This window comes from Setaria italica, chromosome VII, assembly GCF_000263155.2.
Source record: "Setaria italica strain Yugu1 chromosome VII, Setaria_italica_v2.0, whole genome shotgun sequence".
Taxonomy (NCBI): Eukaryota; Viridiplantae; Streptophyta; class Magnoliopsida; order Poales; family Poaceae; genus Setaria; species Setaria italica.
This window is the reverse complement of record NC_028456.1, coordinates 26740430-26759676: the sequence shown is the minus strand read 5'-3', so window position 1 is coordinate 26759676 and position 19247 is coordinate 26740430. Positions and strand designations below refer to the sequence as shown.

At 47.0% G+C, this 19247-nt stretch overlaps 2 protein-coding genes across 2 annotated transcripts; one reads left to right on the top strand and one right to left on the bottom strand.

Moving 5' to 3' along the window:
- Window positions 1-187: 187 nt before the first annotated feature.
- Window positions 188-5715, bottom strand: LOC101774137 (U4/U6 small nuclear ribonucleoprotein Prp31 homolog). The gene is made up of 8 exons (XM_012847901.2): window positions 3626-5715; window positions 3446-3508; window positions 3198-3335; window positions 1958-2850; window positions 1794-1864; window positions 1580-1682; window positions 847-922; window positions 188-526 (listed from the first exon to the last, which is right to left on the bottom strand). Exons 3-8 carry the CDS (start codon window positions 3201-3203, stop codon window positions 341-343), a joined length of 1335 nt encoding a protein of 444 aa, XP_012703355.1. The 5' UTR covers window positions 3204-3335; window positions 3446-3508; window positions 3626-5715; the 3' UTR covers window positions 188-340.
- Window positions 5716-9641: 3926 nt separating this feature from the next.
- LOC101773730 (putative glycerol-3-phosphate transporter 1) lies at window positions 9642-13768 on the top strand. Its single transcript, XM_004976401.3, has 3 exons — window positions 9642-9798; window positions 10866-11948; window positions 12797-13768. The coding sequence occupies exons 2-3, from the start codon at window positions 10961-10963 to the stop codon at window positions 13363-13365; spliced, it is 1557 nt and encodes a 518-aa protein (XP_004976458.1). The 5' UTR covers window positions 9642-9798; window positions 10866-10960; the 3' UTR covers window positions 13366-13768.
- The last annotated feature ends 5479 nt before the right edge of the window (window positions 13769-19247 follow it).

Here is a 19247-nt window from a genome sequence, read left to right as displayed (position 1 = left end):
GAGTGTACAGTAGAAATCGTGAGATGAAAGATCGTTCATTAGGTCGTTTTTGCTTCGAATTGTAGGTCGTTTTCGCTTTTCTAAGTTCATAGATATTTATAAGTATTTAGACATACACTATATTTATATCTAGATGCATACAAATAATAATGAACCTAAAAAAGTCAAAGGAGGGAGTAACATCGTATATCTCCAACTCATCATGCGACGGGTAGAACTGTGTATTGAAAAGGTGCCTGAAGCATCAGTAAGAACTGTGTATTGCTGTCCCAAAATCTCTGGAATTTGCTTCAATTGGAAAACAAGACTGGGAACATTACATGCTGAATTTTTGTATTTTTCAACAACGCATCCCAAGGATTTCAACAAGTGCAGTGCAAATGAGATACGATGGTTGCAAGGGAGAAATCAGCTTCCACTGGGTCCTTCTGATCTTCGAAAATGTGCCAGTCTCAGAAAAGTAGGTACTTTGAGTTCCACCTCCAAGCGGGTTCCCTTGGGCCTGTGGATTTGACAACTCTATTCCCTGTGCAAGGGAAAATTAAAATCAGACGGGGAATAATGCAGGGATTTTATGTGCTTAATCTTCAAATTTTCTTTTTTAAAAAAGTGAGCTCCCAAATCTGGAAGATGTTAGATGCATAAGATCCTAGTGTGCGCCTAGCAGTAAACATCAGTACAAGGTGCTCTAACACAACCATTGTAACTATAGGTCCATTAGAGACAAGGAACTGAACATAGGAGCTATCCAGCAGGTAGCGAAGATGGAACATGAAAATTGTTTCATTGCCCCAAAACATATGAGTCAAACAGACCCACAACACAACTCAAGAAACAAGATCTCACCTGAACTGGTGTAAATGCCAAACTAGATGTCAATCCTGAAGTTGCACCGCTGCTACCATAGCTCTTCTCCTTGAATCTGATATCAGAAGGCAATATACAATCAAATTGAGTTTGCAGCACAGGATATTGTGAAAGAAGTAAAGCATTTCAAATGCAAGCAGATATTGTGCAGTAAAGTAACACATGTAGATACAAAATTATGTACTAATAGAATAATTGTTGGCCAAAGGCTTTTCCTAATGAAACAAAATACACCTTGTCAGTTCAAACAGGAGTAGTAGTCCCTAATGGAATGGTGCTTGTTACACAGGATGCATGCAGTGTCCAACTTCCTAGGATTTGTGTAAACAGACACTTGACAATGAGGATAGGATGGGGCAATGCATTGAAGCATCAAGAAAGCCTTGTGAATCAGAAAGAAAACTATACCAAGTAGAAATCTACAAAAGTTATACTTCTTATTGTGTGCCTTTATACCATTTTTTAGGAAAATACAGTAGGGAGGCCCCTCACACACCTTCATATCTTACAATGGAGGATACCAAAATCCAGTGTTTTTTGTAAATTTTCTCCATATGGGCTCTTAACGGAAAATCAGAAAATCCAGTGTTTTAGAATTAGATACCATCTCATGTAGGTGTTGTAGAGAAGTGACATGTTTATTGCTACAATACAATACTATAAATTAAGAAAATAAAAAATGGATGCAAATATCATAAGAAAGGTAACATACTTTTTCGTCACTTTAGCAGCAAGCTTGCTTTGTCCAGCTGAAACACGCAGCTTGCCACTTCCTGCCTGTCCGAGCATGCCATAACCTTCCCCCAAGCCATCACCTGTTATAACAGCAAAATGGGATGTCAAACAGGTAGCGGTGCTCCAGTGTAAGGAATGCTGAGACTATATAATACAGTGACATAAATACCATTGTGTAAATGCTAACTAACCTAATGAGCTCTCCTCTGGAATCCCAAATTGCATCCGGTTGGCAAGCTTCATCATATCAGTTTGCGCATATCTGCACAATTAAGTTTCACATATGAGAAAGAAACAATTAATTATATTAAAAGGTATGCACGCTATTTCCACATGGAAGCTTAGAACAGTTTACCTTTCTTTCATTTTTCGAAGCCGACGACCTCCTCTCTTCTTTTTAGGCTCAGAGTCAGGAACAGGAAGTGGCTTTGGAAGCTTTGCAGGAGGCGGTTCTTGCCACTTCTCGATCTTCTTACGAATTTCTTCTAACAAGTTCCGCCCAGCTTTTCCAGTTGGATCACCTCTAATTGAATCAATCCTTGCCGCTAGAGTTGACTTCGCAGCAATAAGCCTGCACGCCCTAGTCCTCAGAGCTGGAGGTGTGCTCTGAAATACTTCAGTTTGTTCAAGATAGCCAACACGAAACTGAGATGTGGCAGTAGAAAATCCAGCAAGATTTTTCCTCTTTGCACCAAGTAACTGAACATTACAAGCAGGCATTTTTGCAAGCGCTCCCAGACCACCAGCGGTACCCATCAGTTTTGAGGCAACAGCACTACCAACAATAGCAGAAAGGTTTGGTGCAATGTAACCCATTCTGCTCTCTACAAAATCAAGCACTTTCTTCTTTGCAGTATCGAGGGTAAGGGCTCTGTCACATGCTTCAACAGTTTTTTCCAAATTCTCCTCGGAAAGAGGCTTCCCACTTGTTGTTGATGCTGTCACTGAGACAACCATTATAATTGCAGAAGGTAAAAGCCCTTCCAGATCTACAAGTGTTAAGTCCATCTCATTTCCAATCTTTTTGACAACACGGGCATAATCAATCGGATGATGAACGAGCGACTCCAGTTCAGGAAACTTCAACCTATACTTGTCACGTATGAAATTATGGATTATGATGATTTCATTCTCAATATCTACGGACAAAGCATTGCAATCAACAATTAGCTGGTACTCTGGATCCTCCTCCAGGATGGAACCTTGATTGGAGAAGTCAGTGCCTTTCTGAAGTGCATCTTCAACTTTCTACAGATAAAAAATGAAGATGTCTAATGTCACACAGTGGGATAATAAGGTTCCTACCGCATACATACTCAGACATTGTGGGATAATATTATATTTTTTTGTACAAACCATTGCACCATTAACCAAAGCTATTTATTAATACTCCAGACACACGCATAAATGCTTGGACATGATACATGTTAAACAAGTATGCTCTGGTGTTACATTGTGCAGCCAAATATATCGTCCATTTTTCATCCAATCAAACTAATGCAGTATTTATGTTTGCATGCAAATAAATCACAAGCAAGATATACATAAAAGAGAAAGGCATGCTCGAGAAATTGGGGGTGACTTTGCTTACATACTTGCATTATGTCATTATAGCGTTGTGTCTTCTACAACTTTGAGACGCTATCTAGATCATCATAATTAAGAGACTCAAGGTCAGGTATATCATCATCACCATCCTCCTCCATACCAGCTGCCTCAGCATTGTCTTCTTCCTGAAAGATTTTTACAATAGGTCAGCAAAACCTCCAAAATACACAATTGAAAATTCAGTTACATCAAATACAAATCAATTTGTATTCGAGAAAAATAGAAATCAACTTACAGGATAGCCTTCATTGTCTGACAGTTCATCAAGATCCGCTAGAAAAGAATCGGCAAGGCTTGCCTGTGAAGTGGCACCATATATGAGATAAATAAAATTAATGACAATAATATAGAAGTTTGGAATTAAAAAGGCATGAATATTACAGAAGATGCTCAACAGGAGATCAAATGAACTCACCATGATCCTGGCGTAAGTATTTCTAGAAGCAGCAAGAGCTCACGTAGCCTTTCGCCCTTCTTTATTGATTGAATCGGAGCAGCTCAACCTAATTTGTAAATAGCAGGTTAAGGAGTGTCAGGTATTGTAGTGAGGTACAATGCTACTAAAGTAGAGAGTACTGTATTATGAACATGGGCTAAGGCTAGAACAAACAATAATTGCAGGTGAATTCTAATATATACAGCAATTTAATCCAAACTTCAAACTAAAGCTTATCAAAACCCTCTGCTTCTGCTTTTAATAAAGTTGAGGGCAAAAGGCTAGCCCTAATTATGGCAAACCTTTACTGAGGACATCCAGAAGCAGACTAAACATGGCCCTGTTTGTTTCCGCTTCTCTGGACCTCGCTTATCTGGGCAGCAGGCTTATCTCATAAGCTGCTGTCTGGAGAATCTGATGTCTGAATATAAGCTGGGTGAGTGTTAAAATGACCTAAATGCCCCTGAGGCTGAGAATAGCTCATTTTTGTTCTGAATACGAGGAGTCAATAATTCTAATATACTTTGTGTTTGCTAAATAGAAATTATATTACAATACTACCAAATGCATATAAATATAAAGATAACAAATTAACCAAAGAATAGATCGGTCTAGTCCGAAACATCGGTGATGGGTACAAGGGCAGCTAGGCTATATCTGACAAGGGCAGGCACAAGGACTGTCATGGAACATTACATTTCTGTAGATGATCAACAATGTATATGACGTACAAGTTCATGGTATGTGTACTATCTCTGGTTACTAGGTTTGGTTGATTCATTCCAATGGGATGATCTGATGAGTTTGGCATGCCGCAGCTACTTCATCTACATGTACAATGCAAAAAAATCACACAACATCTTCAGAGTATGGCCATATATCACCAAATCACGAGCATACAAATTGAGAAATCAAATTGACTTTTGTGATACACCAAAATTCAAAACAAAACTAGGTTCCCGATTCTTGTTTGTGTACGTATTCTTTAGTATCCATACTCTGATTTAGCATAGTATCATAGTAAACAATAATCTAATCATAGTAGACTACGTGGAGGAGCGGTATCCTCAGCGGCTGCCAAAAGAAAACAAGTATGAATGAATCACAATTAGAGGGCCACACCACATGACCTTGAAGCGAGGAGAGATGTGAAAACAGTGGGGCCATCAGACGCGTCCTCCTACTCCTCCTGTGGCGTTGGCAATGGACAGTCGCAGAAGCCCTGTGGGGATGGATGGGAGCCGGCAGCCGGGATCTGGGCAGAGGGATGGCGGGGAGGTGGCGGACGGGCGGGGATAGACAGGAGCTGGCGGAGGGCAGGGATGCAGGCTGCGGAGGCGGCGGCCGCAGAGGGAGGCGCGGGTGGCGGCGTCTGCAGGAGGGAGGCGCGGGGTCGGAGGGGTATCTGGGGGAAAATTGGCCCGCTTGCGCAGAGACCTTGGGAATCAAATCCAATTGTATCTACTGAGATTGAACTTGCCGTTGAGAAGAACCTAACAGAATCATGGATGAATTGATTACATCATTAGGGCAGCGCGCAGCAAACAAATCGGCAAGTCGATGGTGGGAGAGATTTACGAATTTGGTTAAATCATTAGGGTTCATCGTACGAGTCGACGCGGTCTCCTTACCCAGGTGGAGCCCTAAATCGGCTCCGCGAGTGAGGGGCGACCGGAACAGCGCGGACGGAGCGGCGCGGGAGAGCCTGGTGGGCTCCAGCTGCTCCGACGAGACTTGGGCACCGGCGAGCTTGCGGGCGGCGCGGTCCCGAGCGACGGCGGCAAGCGATCGAGGAAGAGGATGCACGGATTGGGGTTCGATGCGAACGGGGGCGGCCGCCCCACGAAACGAACTTCCATTCACGGACTGGAATGGAACGGCCAAGCAAGCTAGGGTTTGCTTACTTACCAACAGCAGGAGAAATCGATCCCGGATTTCCGCTCCATGCGTGACACCTCCCCACAAGAGAAGGTGCTCGATGGAAGGACGCGGCGACTCCCGTGTCGCCGGCGGCGAGGGAGGTCGGCGTCGGGAACGATGCTACACGCACCGGTGCTGAGGAAAAAAAAATGCGACAAGTGAAAAGAAAAAACAATATTAAGGCGACGAAACTTAGGGGGTGTTTGGGAGCACTCCACCCCACAAAAAATTGTTCCACTCCACCAACTCCGAAAATTTCGCAGCCAAACGCGTCTAGCTCCAGCAACTCCGACTCCAGGAAAAAGGTGGAGCAGGGGGTAGATCCACGTTTTTTTGGAGTACCTCAAGAGGTGCTCCAAAAATCCCCTTTACAAACCTCCTCGTGGAATTGGTGGGTATTTACCCACCATTGCCATTCGTTACACATGTTACCGGTTCGCGAAACAAAAAAAGTCTCCCGTCGCGCTGTGCCACCCCTACCTTCCACCGCGCCGCTGCCGTGCTGCCCGCTCAGCCGCCGCCGCGCCGCCCGTCCGGCCGTCCCCTGCCGCGCCCGCCCCTGCCGCGCCAGCCGCCCGCCGCCCCTCGCGCCGCCCCGGCCGCCCGCCGCGCGCTCGCCCCTGCCACGCCGCCTGCCCGTCGCGCCGTGCTGTTGCTCTTGCGATGTGCAAACAGGAAGAAAGATGAATTGCTTGCTCGTGTAGATGAGATGGTGTTTGAGTTGTGATTGGTTCTCGTCGTCATTTCTAATTGATGATCAAGATTGTTCTACATTTTCGATTGATGAGCAAGATTGTTCTACATTTCGCATGATAATTTCTTGTAATATATGTAGCACTGTTTAAAACTGAGAAGAGAAGAGGAGAGGAGAGAGAGGAAGAAGAGAGGAGAAAATAGAAGAGTATGACATGTGGGTCCGTTCACAAAGAGTAAAATAGACCATTCCCAACAAGTGTTCATGTTTTTGGAGCTGGAGCACTGCCATCAGCCAAATACGTGCAGCAGCTCCATATTTTTTTGGAGTTGGTGGAGTGGAGCTAGGAAAGTGTGGAGCTGGTGGAGTGGAGTTGATTTTTCTGGAGTGGAGTGCTCCCAAACAGGCCCTTACATTTCGGAAGAAAATCAGAGCAGGCCCGTCCGCATACTGGGTTGGACCGGTCTTCCAGCCGGGCCTCGAAAAGCCAGGCAGAGTCCAACCAACAAGGCTGGGCTAAATCGTAGTACGACTACAGCCCACTCCAGCCATTGAAATGCCGGAGTATTTGTTTTTTGGGTTAAACAATTTGATTGTATTTCAGACGGAAAAACGACTCGACTTTGTAGAAAGTCTCTAACTCACTCACGTGCAGTGTTTCGATTCGAAACGCCTCCTCGTCGTCCTCGAACAGCTATCCGGTGACCCATGTGTCCTGCGGCCATGTACGTGTTCATTTGTTTCGATTATTAGACTCGGAAAAAAGTTCCTGCGTTGATCGCACGGAATTTGCACGTTGGGTCCGCGCAACACGTCGGTCACGGTCACGGCGCCGAGAAAAAGAAGAAAGCAGCGCAACGCAAGCCCCCCTCGCCTTCCTGCAAAGCCACCACCCGCCCCGCCCTCTCCCGCCGAAAAGCCGAGACCGCGACGTCGCCGGCCGCGCCCGCCACGAGCCCCGGGATTCGCCGATCGAGCCGCGCCTCTCCGTCGTCCCCCAGCCAAGAGAAACGGATACGCGCGAGCGCAGCCTCGCGGATAAAACCGCGCCCGGCCCCGTCACGACGCGACGCCCCCGTCCGCCGCGCGCTCTCGTCCAAGAGTTGGCTCCGGCCGGCCCCACACCGGCCCGTCCGCGCGCCGGCCGGTCGCTCTCCACGCCGGGGCTCGTCAACGAAACCTGCGCCCACGAAACGCCTGGAAAACTTGTGGCAGCGGAGGGGCCGGCACCCGGCCTCCACGAGTGACGAGCCGCGACCAGGCGTCCGCGCCGCCGGGCTGATACGGCCGCGGGGAGGGAGAGGCGACGGGAGCACACGTCTCCGCGCCGCGCGCATGATCCGACCGGATTATTAGCGGCCGGTCGCGCGTAAACACAGGGCGTCGCGTCGTCGCCGCCTGATTGCTGCGCCGTGTCACCTCACGCGCTGCCTCTGCCGCCGTCAGGCGTCAGGTCAAGCCGCGGCGGATAACATGCATGATCGATCGATCGATCGATCGGTCGGTCGATGGTTGATGGCAACGACGCGGAGGTGGCCGGCCGCGGAATATTCGGAAGCGGTGGCTTAGGAAGTCGTGCCGATAACAGGCCGTCACGTTTTTCCCTTTTGGATAACCTTATCGATTTCCTTTCAAAAAAACCTTGTCCAACTCCTTATCTTATCCCAGCATGCGTTCCACAAGGCTTTTTTTTTTTGTTAAATAAGCTGCCTCTTTTATTTGAGGTGGTAGGAGCAAATAGGGTTAGCAGCTGTACTTGTACATAAATAAACCGTTATATCCTTTTAATTATGCGAATAATCGACCGACAAATTAGAGTCGTCTGTTGCTACTACCTCCGGCCTGTCCGTTCATAAATAGGCGAGGAGCTGTTCTTCCTCCTCTGTTTGCCCATTTTACTATTCTCTCCCAAAAACAATGGCGTTCTGCCGGGGCCCCTCTAGACGACGGACCAAGGTAACCTCTCTTCTCTGCTCATCTCATGTCACCGAATTCTCTCTTCGTCTCAACGGTCACCGCCTCTCATGTGCAGGCGCACCGTCACGACTTTGGCGCATCAACTGTTGAGCTCCTATCCACATCGACCATGCAGAGATGATCCTCGGCAAGGTTCGTTTCCAATGTCTTTTTTCTTACATTTACCATATTCCCAGCTACCATGTGAATGAAATTTACCACCTGAGTTCGTTCGAGCTAGATCTTTGCGGCCTATGTCATCAGGACATCAGCCAACAGAGACGTCGAAGTTGGTACGGTAGCTGCGATTTGGCCCTAGAATAATAAACGGCACACATGCGCATCGGCCATGGCACCGTGTTCGCGAGGGCCCTACAGCTGTGGGGCTCAAGCAGAAGATCCGGTTAGGAGGCGTTTAGCTCTGGGAATATCCGTCCCCAGGAGAATATCCGCTGGCTATATTCCTTCCACCATCTATTCTCAGCTTTCACCTGGCCGCCAGCAAAATCTGGCAAGCTAGGTGCGTGGGATCACCAGCCGGTGCGACTAAGGAACAACAGCCATCTTTGCTTGAGTTACCAGTAGCTCAAAGTTCATCTAGAATAGGACCAGTTTTAGATGAAAAAGAAAAAAAAAAGGAATAGGACCGGTTTTGTGTAGTAATGTAGTGCAGGTTGCTAGTTGTTGCCTGTTGAGACAGCACCCGTGACAGAAACTAGCCATTCTTGTACCTTTGTTTACTGCAAGTTTGGAGGGACAGTGGTGGTGATGCCGTGATAGTAATTAGAGCTGTTTATTTGACCAATATAATGCAGTATGAAACCAACGTAATACTATATGTTTATATGTAGATGTAAAACCAACATAGCATGGTTTTTTAAGGCCTAACGTGTTTTGTACTTTGACCTATGCTGGTAAAAAATATGGAAAATTCGATTTTTCTGAAACGAATACACACTGTATTTTCGTGCGGAGGGAGCACAGGTTTGACACATGGAGCACAGAATACTGACCCATTAATCACTTAGCTTTTGCCCGTTAACTTCATTTGATTTTCATTCCGTGGTTCTTCCAAGTTCCAATGAGTATGTCTTAGAAACCCCGAAACTGAAAGGATAAAAGAATCAATAAACGTATTTGGGATATTTGTGCATAGAACTACTCCTAATACGTAGTTAGTACCTCTAAGCCCATTATAAAAATTGACAATAGGTGAAAGAATCTCAGGCCCAGCACAAGAGGGCCATTCTTTTTTTTTAAAAAAAAAGACACAAGATGACCATAGTAGAATAAACAATCTTGCTGCAGAAGAGGATCGTGGGTGTGACCTCACCGGGGACTGACCTGAACCAGAGGTAAAGCCCCGGTTCACCACGGCCAGGCAAAAGGCTCCTGAGAACTTTTTTTCCCCCTATAAGACCCGCAACTCCTTGGAAGACACGGCCGAGGTGCCCCGGGAAGCTGCCCTCCGCACCCCACACGCGCCTCCCTCACGGCTCCGCGCGGCCAGGAACAGCTGCTGTTCCCTGGGTAAACTTCAACGACAGCGGCGGCCGGCGCCTTCTTCTCTCCTAGCTCGAAGGTGGGGTTGCAATCTTTCTATCCCATGTTCTTGCTGCTCCGTTCCTTCATCTGCCTCTCAAGAAGCACGCTTTCAGTTACCTGATGGATGAGCGCTGACGGATCGCTGGCTCTCTTTCCCTTGCGAGTTGGCGGCGACCTGATTTGATTTCTGTTGCTTTTGCGTTTGGGGTTTCTTGGCTGTTTTGGCAAGGTTGGTTTTGGTTGTGTAATATACTTCGTGCTGCTCTATCAGTATTTCTGCTTAAGCCGCGTCTTTCAAGGTTGGTTGTATTGCGTTCGGTACCTTCCCTCCCGCCGTTGATCATTTACCTCCCTCAAGTGTTGAGAGCTGGGATCAAGCTATGTTTGAATGGATTGTGCTTGCCTTTCCTGCTTATTTAGCTTATACCACTAGCTATTCGTTTATTCCATTGCGGAAAGTGTGCTCCTTTCTCGTCGATTTTGATGATTGATCGTGCAGAGGATCGGTGCCTTAGGCTGCTATACTAGCAAGCCTGATCAAATCGTCGTTTTGCTTTGACGTTCATGTAGATTTTTGACTTGAATTGTGTCCCCCTGTTATTGAGATCTTTTCCCCCAATTTGCATTAAATTTCTGATGTCTATCACGAGAGTTTTGTACTATCAAGTTACTGCAGATAAGTATTTCGATGTACCACGCAAGGATTATTTTCATATACTTATCTGATGGGGATTGGGGAGTGTTTGATAGTATTAATTGATTATGACTTCCCTGTGCAATTAGGTGTATTCTTTTCGAGACTCTGTGAAAGCTTGATTTTGGGTGTATGCTTATGCTGATGTCAAGGTCTCAAGGACAGTTCAATTAATTGAATTGATAATTTAGAACTGTTCTGCAATAATAATTTGGAACTCATTGTTGTTGTCTTAGCATCCTCCACTAATAATCATACTAAAACACAAGTATTTATTCTGTCATTTGGTTACAAAATGATAACCTTCTTATTTTCCTTATTCTTGTGGGATTATTACTTTGTATTACAAACCAAATTGTCAACTCTTATGGTACATGGTTCTGATGTCAATCTCTATTAACCTTTTTCAGGCAACAACTTCACCAGTAAGGCAATAGCATAATATCGGCTGCCCTTCTTCCTGGTGTGAGCTATCTTTGCAGAAAAACCAATTCAATTTCATTTCATGGACTCCTCAAGTCATCAGAAAGGCAAAATGTGTAACAAAAAACCTCTGGGAATTCAACTTTTTGAGTGTGCCCGGGGGAGTCCTATCTCCTTCAGATCATGTCAGGCACTTGTATTAGTACTGACGTTCTTATCATATGCCAGCTACCATGCCACTAGAAAAACTACAAGTATTGTTAAGAGTGTTCTTGATCCTAAGACAAACCTTGGCATATTGCACTGGCCCAGTAATCTCTATCTTCAAAATTTGAAAGGCGCTGAGAACAATAGGACTCTCTCTAGTGGTTGGGCTCCATTCAACGCTGAAGATGGCACCGCGTTGCTCGGCGAGATTGACCTGGCTTTTCTTGGTGTATATGCAATCGGCATGTTCTTTGCTGGCCATTTGGGCGACCGGGTGGATCTGAGGATCCTGCTGACTATCGGAATGATAGGAACCGGATTGTTCACTGCTGCTTTCGGAGCGGGCTACTGGTTCAATATACACAACTTCTACTACTTTCTGGGCATGCAGATGATGGCTGGCCTGTTTCAGTCATCTGGATGGCCTTCAGTAGTTGCAGTGGTTGGCAATTGGTTTGGGAAGAGCAAGAGGGGGCTGATACTGGGAATTTGGAATGCTCACACATCTGTAGGAAACATATCTGGCTCTCTGATTGCTGCTGCAATGTTGAAGTATGGATGGTGTTGGTCCTTTGCTGTGCCTGGTATCATGATCGCACTAGTCGGGCTCACGGTGTTTCTGTTCTTGCCTGTTAGTCCTGATGTGATTGGAATTCAAGAGGATTTCCACTTGAAGGACTCCGAAAAGACTGGCATGGACACCCCTTTGTTGGAACGGCGCTCGCAAGCAAAAGAAAAGGCAGTTGGATTTATTGAGGCATGGAGAATTCCTGGTGTAGCTCCTTTCGCTCTCTGCCTTTTCTTCTGCAAGCTTGTGGCCTATACGTTCCTGTATTGGCTTCCCTTTTATATCAGCCACACAGGTTCGTCGAGTTATATTTTTGCAGTTACCACTTACCACATGGTTTTCTTTTTTGACTTCTACCAAATGAACCCTTTTTGAACTATGATGATCAGAAAGCATTATTTTGTGTCTGAAGATACAAACCTTAATATATGATGTCACTTAGGACGAGGGCTTGAGATATTTCATAGGCTCCAGTCAGACTAGCAATTGAAAAATTATAAGCTCTTTGTGATGCGCAAATCAAACTTTCCAACCCTTTTGTATTTGTTGGCAAGCAATCAGCAGAACTGAAGCTGACGTTTCTACAACCACTGGAAGTTAAGGCATTCTCATAATATTAATTAACTACGATACACCATTGACTTGTCCAAAGTTAGTTTATCTTAAACTGGAGCATAACATTCCAGTTGGACAAGATTCCACTGGAACGCACTCGGCAACATGCATGGTGCTCTTTGACCTGTTAGTAGAGAAATACAAATGAATTATTCTTACTCTGCTTATCCCTCAGGCATGTTGCTGGTTTCTTATCTGCTTAACGTAGTTGAGTTAAACAAACCATTAAAAAAAGGACACATGATGTGAATGTTATTGTCTAGTATTGTTGATATTGCTATCTGAATATTTGAATTTTTTAGTATCTTGTTTTTTTACACGCGATAATGAATGGGGGATAGAAGAATTTGTTGGCTAGTTTCACAAGCTAACTAATAATCCTGATTTAATTCAGTATAATGACATTGACGTGTTGATGAAAATTTAGCAGCTTTACTGCAGAAAAATGCAGGTTCTTAATAGAACTAGAGCTCATTGTTAGCACTGAAATATTTTTTACTGACACCACCAATGTGTTTTGTTTTTCAGCCATTGGAGGCCAATACTTGTCAAACTCCTCGGCCGGGGTGTTATCGACTCTGTTCGACGTTGGTGGCGTTGTCGGCGGCATCCTCGCCGGCCACATCTCCGACCGCCTGGACGCCCGGGCGCTGACGGCGGCGAGCTTCACCTTCTCCGCGATACCGGCGCTCTTCTTCTACCGCATCTACGGCAGCATCTCGCTGACGTGGAACATCGCCCTGATGTTCATCACGGGGATGCTGGTGAACGGGCCCTACGCGCTGATCACGACGGCCGTCTCGGCCGACCTCGGCACGCACAGCTCCCTGAACGGCAACTCCCGGGCGCTGGCCACCGTGACGGCGATCATCGACGGCACGGGCTCCATCGGCGCGGCGGTGGGCCCGCTGCTGACGGGGTACATCTCCGCCAGGAGCTGGAGCGCCGTGTTCACGATGCTGATGGCGTCGGCGCTCGTCGCCGGGCTGCTGCTGACGAGGCTCGTCGTGGCGGAGGTGGTCGCCAAGATGGAGCCCCGGAGGACGCCCGACCCGGCTGCTAGCGACCTGCCCGTGTCCTCCATGGATGAACCTTAGGCTGTGGAGTGGGAGACGGCTGGGCTGTGTCTTCGTGGAGAACTGGAATGGCGGCGGCGGGAGAGCAGATCACCTCTGGGTTGAGGAGAACTGTGGCATACTGGCATCTGGCACCTGGTAGTGTCGTGGTTGTTGTGCGTCATGGTATATGTGTATGGAATGCGTGGTTGTGGTTGCCGACGAGGATGAAATGTGGTCCAGACCTGGTAGTTTGCATCTCTAAGCTTTTGTTGGAGCTGCACTGAACATCCACCGGCCATAGTCACCCGAGTCTTCCTATTAGCAAATGCAACTCCGGAAATGAGTGCGGAAGGTTCATCCACAACCACAAGCAGAACATATGAGTTTTAGCTGCAAAATGATTGGGGCATCCTTGAAATGTGATCCTTGAGTTGAGATCGTACTTGTTCAGTTTTCGTCTGCAAATACTTGGATCGGAGAGGCCAACGAACAGCCTTGCGTTTTAGCCGGGCATCGGATGCGATTAACCGCCGATCGATCTCGCTTCGTGCGCGATCCTATCTCCGCGTGGGCTATAAGATGGCTAGATGGGCCAGGCCCAGCTCATGGCACGGCCCTAAAAAGCAGAGCCATCACGATCCGGCCTGATGCAAATAGTGCTCGTGATGGGTATTTACTGTACAAATAATTTTTGACAGAAGCAAGTTGACGTTAATTTGCTGAGTCATTAGGTCAGGACATTTCCTTGTCATTTGTGTCAATAATTATTCGAGGTTGGCATTAGTTCTGAGGTTATTACGTTTCATATCTTTGTTACTACTAGCTGGTGTGGTTCAGAAAAGGGCCCATGGGCCTACGTGCAACTTGTCTTGAATTTCAAATGAACTAGGATTTTAGGCCACACCAAAAATTATTGACTTACAAATTCAAAATTCCATTAAAAATTTGAACTTCTGTTTTGGTTGGGGTGCGCCAAGTCCAAGCAACAGTGCAATGCTAGGGCGACGCTTGAGAACCCAAGTAGCAAGCTACCATGCCAGGCACTCCCCCTTTAAAAAAATAAATTTAATACCGTTGTGAGGACGAGACCTCACATATCAGATATTAAACTGATAAGAACAGATACTACACTTGATCTTAGCCAAAAGGCCGAGAAAGGTATGAGTTGCCTGAGTACATTACCCGACCTTTTGTATCCTCCTCCATCGACTTATATTATCACGCCGGGCGATGTGGTACTAATGACAGGATCTGGAGCTAACGCGATGCGAGTTCGCTGTGCAGAACCGAGGCGCGCTGTCCCGTTGGGCTCCGTGTTTCAAGCCTGTCTTCTTCGGCCTATGAAGCGGCCCAATACCGGAGAGTCCGAATGGAGGCCCAATATCAGGAGAAGAAAGAAGCAGCGTCGAAAGAAGCACGGAAGCGTACGTATAGTAGTGGGAAGTGGCACGCCGTGGGGGCAACGGAGGCGGGGATCGGTGGCGCGCGGTTGGGTACGACGGCCGGCCGCGCGCGCGCGACGGCGCGAGACACGCGCGCTCGTGCGGCACCTTTCCCCGACATCTCCTCACCCCCAAAAGGCCCGCCACGCACGCCCTCCAATTCCCATGGCAGCCGACGCAAATCCCCGCGCAAAATCGCTGGGGTTCCCCGCGGCGCGGCCCGAAACAGTGGCCTCGGCGGGCGCGCGCATGGCTGCGTGGCGAGCTGGTAACGGAAAACAACGGATTGCTAGCGCACCACCTGTAATAATTCGGACGCACATTCTTAACGAAGTTTAATAAGCATGGGCGCATGGTGATGGATCGGGACGTTCATGTGTGGCTGAAGCGGCGTCTGCATCTGCGTGCTTCGGTACTCGCCTTGCGCGCGCGCATCTGCATCGTTGTTCCGGGCCGTTTCACACTTTCGTTTCAGTGTGCCGCGTTCGTACCACAAGTCCACAATTGCATGCCGTTGAAGTTGAACTGCTTCGCGCTCTCTAGCTGTTTCTTCAAAGTTTAAACCGAGCCAAACGGTGCTGGGCTGAGAGTGTCTGGAAGAAGGGTTCACTAATTCACATATCCGCACTCAACACACCATCTTTGACAGAAGCTCTCAAACGTACTAACATTGTAAGTGATTCTTTTTCCCCCCTGGAATAGCATAGTTTACTCTTTCAGCAGGTCAAAGTGAACAGCCTTTCCAGAGTACCATTAACAGGCCTGGACCGCTGGAGCTTACCCATCCTGAACCTTTAGGGCACTAATCCAGATTTAAGCAGGGAGTAGTTAATCATAACATGTCCATTGTTGGGGCATGCACAAGCTAAGCCACATCTTCTTGGCGTTCTCACAATCCAAAGGGGATAGTACAGAGACAAAGACAAACATTGCTACTAGCTGTGTGCCATAGAGAACTTGGGGGCAAACAACCAACAGCTTTTAAGAACCATCGGGCTTCACCCATGCACCTTCGTGCACTTGTATATATTCCCAAGGGCAGCTCACCGAGTCCGAGTGGCCCTCCACACGCGCGCGCGCACTCCTCGGCTAGCTGCTTGCACGGCCATCTAGATGATCTCCTGGCTCCCTCATGTCTCCCTTCATATCCACTTCTCCCTGCTTCTTCTCGCACTAGTGCATGCATAGCTTGCCTCGCCATGCCTAGCTTAAGCTCTCCTTTTGCGCCCAAGGGGCGGCTGATGACGTCGAAGCACGCCGCCGCCGCCTTTCTCCTTATCCTCCTCTCCATCGTTCTCTTCGCGAGCCCATGCGAGGCACGAGGTCTTCGTGTCCATGGCAAGCGCCGCAGCTCCAGCAAGTCGTCACATCTACCAGCAGGCAAGGTTGGTATATGGCTGCTGATGAGGAAATGGCTTGTCTTGGTCCGTTATACCCTGGTCGCAATGATCTTAGCAAGTTTCATCTTGGCTGCATATTCTAATTCATTTCGTTTAATTTCTCCTCTGCAGAATGTGGCAGCAACAAGCTTGAAGGCTGATGGTTGGGGGACAAGGGAGACGCAAGCAAGATCAACGGTCCACACTGCTATGGATGATGACATGATGGCTCAGCCGGATGCGAAGGCGAAGGTGGGAGTGGCAATGGCATCATCAACATCAGCAGCAGGCACCGTTGGAGTGACACCTGTCGTCAGAGCGCTTTCTCAACGGGAGGACACCGGCTTTCATCTGGATTATGCCGGCCCAAGGACACATACTCCTTCGCACAACTAATGTGATCAGAGCAGATCATTACATAACCTAGCTACTCTAGATCCTATCCTAATGTTCTTTTCATATCGAAGGTGACCTATGTACATGAGTTCTCCAGCCCTAACTCTTATTAAGCCAAGATCCTACACATTGCCTGTGCTACCCTGATTGCATGGGCTGCCAATAATCCTAGTTGGCGTAGAGCATGGTTCGCTTTAATTTGGTATGTTGTTGGTAGAGTACTCTGGCTACACTGCTAGAAATTTTGTTGGGTCAAGATGAAACAGATCAGACATGTATACATGCATATTAGCATATATGTGCTTCCCCCTGTGATATAACTATGTATATGTTCTTCTAGCTAGATCGTGTATATGATCAAAGTCATTCTTGCCCATTTCTTTGTTTATGTGTCCTTGAGCTTGAACGTCAGAACGTGCACATATATAGCGCATATTTAATTTCTATGTTACCATGTTAACTAAATGTCAGAATCAATACATTTTAGTGTATCTTATCATTTAATAGCAGTATTAACATACCTTTGTCTAGTCCTATATATCACACCGATACATAGAATCAGTTCATTTTCCATGATTGCAGTAAAAGGGGTGTTAGGGATTAGGACTATGTGCTATTTTAGTTTTTTTTTTAGAGTTCCAGGGCAAGAAACCCCGGTCCATATGAATTGCAACAGGACCTCAAATGGTCAACATTTTAGTACATACTTTGAGACCTGGGTCTCTCCATGGTTCAAGTTACTACAGAAGTTTCGCCCAAGGCTAAAAGAACTGTGCTGTTTGAGTATTTCACACAAAGACAAGGGTTTCAAAATAATTGGGGTTTTAGCCGCTTAAAAGACAAGATTTGGGGTTGTAGGTACTCCATCCAGGTGTGTACTCATGATGCTCAACGCCCCCAGATGGCCTTGCATATAGTATGTGCCAATCGGACCGTGTAGTAGTTTGACCACACATGAATATATCAATTTCTCCTGCCGTGCTGTATTATTCGCAATTAGGCGCGCCGTATAGTCTCTTCAGCGTACTGAATACTCATCATACACATCACAATGTACTCAAGTATAGGTGTATACTCTGATAGAGTACGTGCTCATAAATGATGACAGTTATCAGTTACACATCGATTCTCACCTCTCTCGTTTCTCAACTCACCCACATGGAGCTGTGGTGTATCTTGGGAGCAAGCTTGTTCGAGATCAACCGCCTCAATTAATCCTCCTCGACTCGAGCCGCGATCTCAGATACTCTAGATCGTGGCGTGCACGCCGCGATGTTGTTCGAGTAGCAATTAATACTGGCCGGTGTGTAGGTATGGTATACTCTCGCATGAAATGCACATCAGCGTCACAGATGGATCAAAGTCAGGCTCGGCCGCTCAGCAAGGAAAAAGAATGCATCGCAACAAGTTGCATGCATGATTTCCGCTGTGATGTTCTGATGTGCCGAATTCATACCTGTGACTGGGAGTGCTGCGGTTTGCTGTTGAGATCTTGCCCGGCAGGTTTCAGTGGCATGCAGCGAGCAGTGGCCAAGTGCAGATAAAGCTGCGAGCCCCTCACCATCGATCCTAGTTAATTAGTCTATGACATAACCCTCGCTTCAAGTGAAAACAACAGTGTCTGCACGCGTCCAGCTTGTCCAAGTCCGCTCGGACGGAGTCCCGGCCACGGTCAGGACTAGAGGAGTCCTGAAATCAACAGTTGCAAAGCATGCTGCATCAAGTTCCCAAGCTTGTACGTACTGCAATTCAGTTTGACATCATTAGAGCCAAGCAACAATGATCAGATCACCAAATTAACAGTGTGGTACATAAAGAGAAACTCGATGGGCGGGCGGGATGGGGTTATATTTTTCTTTGCAAGGGACGTTTTGTACTAACCGTTGACCCGACAAGAGTACAGAGATAAACTTAATTCGGTTTCTGCAACTTGTCTCTAGTACCTGGTTGCAAACACGAGGTGTGATCCATGTGCGTTGGAGCGAAACCTCAGCTTGCTGTGACAGTCTTCTCAATGTTCCCGAGAATGTCCCCCCAACCTCAGATCCCAGCAAAACCTCCCGTGCGGTCCGTTGATCGGGGATCCAGGGGCGCGTCATGGGTGAGGTGTGCCGTGTGCCGGAGCCTCCCTGCTGCCAAAGTCTTGCCGGATCCTCACCTGTCATGGGGTCTGAACTCTGAAGAATTGCGAAGTCGGCACTCAGATCCTGTATTGACAAAAGCGTTCGCTGAATAACGTACTGGCTGCGTTGCCCTTTCTGCTGTGTCGGACTGTGAAATCTCAGAGGTGCTAAGGAAGGTGGAAGCGCCTAACCTTATCTTGGGTTGTTGGCGTATGCGTGTTAATATTGTGCACAAAATAGCCTCATATGTGGTTTACGTATATAGGTCGGTAGAATCAGGAGATCTAAACTACAACAACTTACAGATAGATATCAAATAGAGCTAGTAGATCTCCCGATCTCTACACACCTTGGTTTGTTACAAACTTGATACACACGCATACAGCCATATCTAAAAGACATTGTTTAACACTCCTCCTCAATGTAACCTTTCATCCTTGTCAGGTTCAGATTGTTCTTGAACATCTCCAAATGTCTCACAATCAGCGGTTTAGTAAACCCATCTGCCAATTGATCCCTCGAACAAAATAGTAGTCCACTTCTATATGTTTGGTCCTAGCATGAAACACAAGATTTTGAGA